The 4460-nt window shown below is 37.6% G+C and overlaps 1 protein-coding gene across 1 annotated transcript in view; it reads left to right on the top strand.

Moving 5' to 3' along the window:
• LOC117173703 (piggyBac transposable element-derived protein 4-like) overlaps positions 1-1960 on the top strand; it is a 2893-nt gene extending 933 nt beyond the window's left edge. Inside the window, exon 2 of the mRNA XM_033362345.1 lies at positions 1838-1960. Within this exon, the coding sequence (XP_033218236.1) occupies positions 1838-1960 (123 nt within the window). The remainder of the gene's footprint in view (positions 1-1837) is intronic.
• The last annotated feature ends 2500 nt before the right edge of the window (positions 1961-4460 follow it).

Here is a 4460-nt window from a genome sequence, read left to right as displayed (position 1 = left end):
AAAAGTTGACTATTTTTTTGTGAAGGTTTCTTAACTATTTAAGGAATAGATAAATATATAAAGAGTTAGTTTTTTTTTAATTTGATGTGAAGTTGAAATTCAAAAATGTTTTCTTAGTGCAATAATGTTGGTCACTAGTGTAAGTTGCTTGCTTTGGGAAAGAGGCATTACTAAACCAAAAAGTAGACTATTTTTTGTGAAGATTTCTTAACTATTTAAGAGAACGATGAATATATATATAGCGTTAGTTTTTTTAAAATTTAATATGAGATTCAAATTTATAAATTTTTTCCTAGTGCAATGATGTTAGTCACTAGTAAAAGTTGTTTCCTCTTCTTTTGTAGATGTAAGGAAAATAATTAAATTTTTTTCTATTTTAACTAACTAGATCCTCATTTTCTTGACCCTTTCCCTTTCCACAAAGCCCTAGATTAGTTCTATAATATTTCGAAACCGAAAACGTGCAATCCAGCAGCGCCTGCAGCGCAAAAATGAGTGGGGTCTACGTGGACCCCACGTGGTCAACGTTTAAACTCTTGCTCACGTAGTCCACGGAGGGTTAAATTGGAGAGAAATGGGGATTTCCATTTGTCAGTTAATTTATCAGTAAGAACAAATTTGTCTCGTGTTATCTGTTGCTGATTCTACATGTTTTACCGAAATTTGCTTACTTCAGCGTGACGCAGTAGACGAGATCAGAATTATACTCCTAACCTTGGTGAAACTTTCGCCGAAATATGTTTGATTTGCAACCGTTGCCTTTTTCCCATTGCTGCTAAGGATGCCATAGCAGACGAAAGCTTTTATTCACATGCAACAAAATTTAAAATCATTTTTTTCTGTGATAATAGTGCATTATAATATCGTACAAAGCTCTGGGTGCTGCTTGTACGTTATGATATTGCGCTTTCTCGCAATATAGAGGTTTTGCGGTATTATTTTGCGATACCATTTTCTCCGTGTGAGTGAGACGATGTTCGTGGGGGCTAAAGCGTAGGATTTTGACCCACTCCGTCGGCTTGCGAGTTCGACTCTCGCCTCGCACTCTGGAAGAGCCTGGGATGGCCCATGTGGTGAACACTAGCCTGGTAAGGGAGTTGTTCATCTCCGGAGAGTCGTGGGACCGGTACCTCTAGAGAAAAAGTTTTACCATAAGTACTTAAAGCTACTGATCTTGGTGGTTAGGAACCCACCTTAAACTGTAGGGGTCCCTCCCTCCCAACACCAAGTAAGTGTGTGGGGGTGTGTAAAGGAATAGGAAAGAAGGTGCAAGCAAAATGTAAACACGTAGGGGACACATTTAGAAGCGGCGTAAATTAGATATTAAAAGTTTTAAACGCTATGGGAGTCGCACAAATTTTCAGAAAATTAAAATTAACGGTCACCTAAATTTTACTTAGGATTCAATGAAGTTTTTTTGGAAAATATCAGGCAAAATATAATTTCTTATTAGGATATGTTATTAAAAAATGAAAATTTCACCTGAAAAAAAGATGTCCTAGAGACCAACTAAAACGACGGCGTTTTGGTTGGATCTCCTTTTGATCGACAGCGGTTCAATTGGTTTTAGGCTCATTAACTTACAACATTTTAGCCTGTAAGATGATCCTTGACTCATTGAGCTGCCATTTTTCTTCACTCACTTTTTTCAATTCAAAGCTGGGTGATTTGAATTTTTTAACTGATATTAGAGGACTCAATGCTAATAAATATGATTTTTTTTTCATCTGGCTCCTACAACATGATAAGATGCCGTTATTATCTTCTTAAATCTAAGAAATCCAAAAATATATTTTTTAATGATTATCTGAAAATATATTTAATTGTTATAAAACAGGGAACAACCATGACACCACGAGACTATCAAAAAGTTGTAGATGCGGTTCAAAACAATCAAATGCGCAGAGCCCTAGAGAATGGGTTGGAAAAAGTGACGATTACCCTAAAGTCCGGGTGCTGAAAATAATTCAGATAAAAAAACTACGAACTGACGAAACGTCCACAGTAAGTAGACGAATCAAATCAAGTATGACTTGCTAGACTTCTAAAACCAAGCCTATTAGCTCCGTAAAGAGGGATATTTACGCGGAGCGCTTCCCCAACTGATTTATGAACATGCCGTAGATGAAGAGGAGAAAGCAACATAAGGAGCAACGGCGGAAAGCAGGCACCTACTGATAGATCATCGCGATTTCAGGACAAAAAGGACAATCAAAATTCAGGTTTTTTCTAAGCATCATCAACTGGCTGAAATGGATACCTCCTTTCGTGTGAACACCTCGATAGAGATCGAGCTCTGGATCCTGAATTGTTTAGTTTGTGGTGCTGCGAGAGCTTTGAAACTTTTAAATCGAAGGCTAAAATAAAAGATGTCTCAGAAAAAAAATAGGCCACGATCAACGGAAAACAATTATATGCGCAAGAAAGAATGCGATCTGTGTTGAGATAGTGATGGATGACATAACATCTGGTAGATCGGTTATTAAAAGTGTTTGAAAGTTCATGCAAGTTCTGAAAATCATCCATCTCACACTAAAGAAGTCACTGCTCTGACAATCAAGCAGCACGTTGTTGGCAAAATACAAGGTCAAAAAAAATGGAGTTGACAGAAGATACTAATAATGACATCCGCTTCGAAGAGTTTTACAAAATCCACATAACATCTAAGGAGGAATGCCCGCCAATCACTTTCAAAGAGGTGAAACAGCACTTAAAAGCACGAAGAACTTGTTCGCTGCAGGAGCAGAAATCTTTACAGCCATCATGAACGGCATAATTAATTTAATTATTGATCCTATGCGAAGAGGGATCTACTAATAAGGTGGCTCAAAAAAGGGTGTAGCAGGTTGTCCAGTGAACCTGATAATTGATAGGTGTTTTTGCAAAGAGGCAGCAGCCCATCGGTACGCCCTTTTTATGGATTCGATTGACTACTTGAAACCTACGGATTCAACCTGTATTAGACTTATCGTATATCTGTTGGAAACTTGAAGATGAATTCACACATAGTTGGATGCAAAGAGATTGATGCCCCTTTGCCAAACACGACTTAATATCTCATCGGAAGTGCTTTTGTGAATTACTTTACTGCCACTAGATCTCACACTAAGCATTTGACCTGGATACCTCTGCGGCGAAAATGTTCATCACGAGCATACGGTGACTCATGTATTTCATATGGATAAACTGAAGATGTATGCTTCTAGTGAAAGCCAACTTCAACGTTCTTTGCTTATCGTTAAGGGGTTTACTGGAGAAATTAGTATAAACCTTAAATTGGACAAGTGTGCCAAGCTTATTAGGGATCGTCCACAAATTACGTAAGACGTTTTTCTTTTGTTTGAATAAAGACGAGCATAAAATTGCTGTGAAGTTGAGAAGGACACAACGATATAAACAAAAGAAAAACGTCTTACGTAATTTGTGGACGAACCCTTATTAAACGAGGAAATATTAAGGGCTTTTCCGGGTATCCTGAGCTTGTAGGTATAAGTGTTATTAGACACTTTGACACAGAAGATACTAATATATACTTGGGAGATTTTCAAGATTTCGTTGAGAATTCAAGAGTTACTTCATGAGTTCTCTTAAGATTTCTTGAGCAGCAATCAAAGATTTCTTAGTGAGTGGTCCCTCGTATAATTGGCAAAAAAGCGTTCCTTCACAAAGCTGCGAAGCAGGCGGTCGAGACCTTTGTCTGAATGTAGACATCTGAAGTAAGAAAAGTTTATTACTTAATATAGATGTTTTTTTTTAAATCCTAAGTCAGCAAAGTATTGAATAAGAAATTCCAAAAACAGCTACTAGAAAAATAATTCTCAGAAACTTTGACAGAAATGTAGAAGATCTGTCATAGACTAAATAGAGGACGTATATTGTCTTTTCCGGCCTACCTTTGTGATGTGTTGCATTTCTGTCTTTGTATTATTCAACTGTTGGTTTTGTTTCACGGTTTGCACTTGCTAAAGTTTTCCCTGCATCATACACGCTATAATTAGTGGTATTCAAGTCGGAATCTTTGGAAAAATCTTCACAAAGTAAGTCATCCAGTTCTGAGAGATGTTTGGGCTTGAGAACAACTGCGATGTCAATGTTTTTTCAGGGTCCTCAAGCCCGCTTGCTCTGGGACAGGTCGTATCTGACAATGGTTGATAAGAAATAATAAATACGTACACATGTACGGTGAAACTCTTCTTCAGCGCCGATTTTGGGGCTGACGGTGGGTGGGAACTAACTCCTTATAGCCAGCACCGGATGTGAACAGTCAAGGGCGTAAAACCCGTTTCTGGTAGATTATCATGCACGGTAAAAAAAATTTTTTTTAATACGGAGACAAGGGTCAACTGAATATTTATCTAAAATAGGAAGAAGCTTTATTGATACGCGTTAAATAAATGTTTTACCTGTTTACGAACTTTAAACGTTTGTGGCCCGCTGAGCATCTCGTTTGAAAAGAGAGC

The sequence above is a fragment of the Belonocnema kinseyi genome, chromosome 5, assembly GCF_010883055.1.
Source record: "Belonocnema kinseyi isolate 2016_QV_RU_SX_M_011 chromosome 5, B_treatae_v1, whole genome shotgun sequence".
NCBI lineage: Eukaryota > Metazoa > Arthropoda > Insecta > Hymenoptera > Cynipidae > Belonocnema > Belonocnema kinseyi.
Note: the sequence above shows the minus strand (reverse complement) of the source record. Positions and strands in the feature narration are given on the sequence as shown.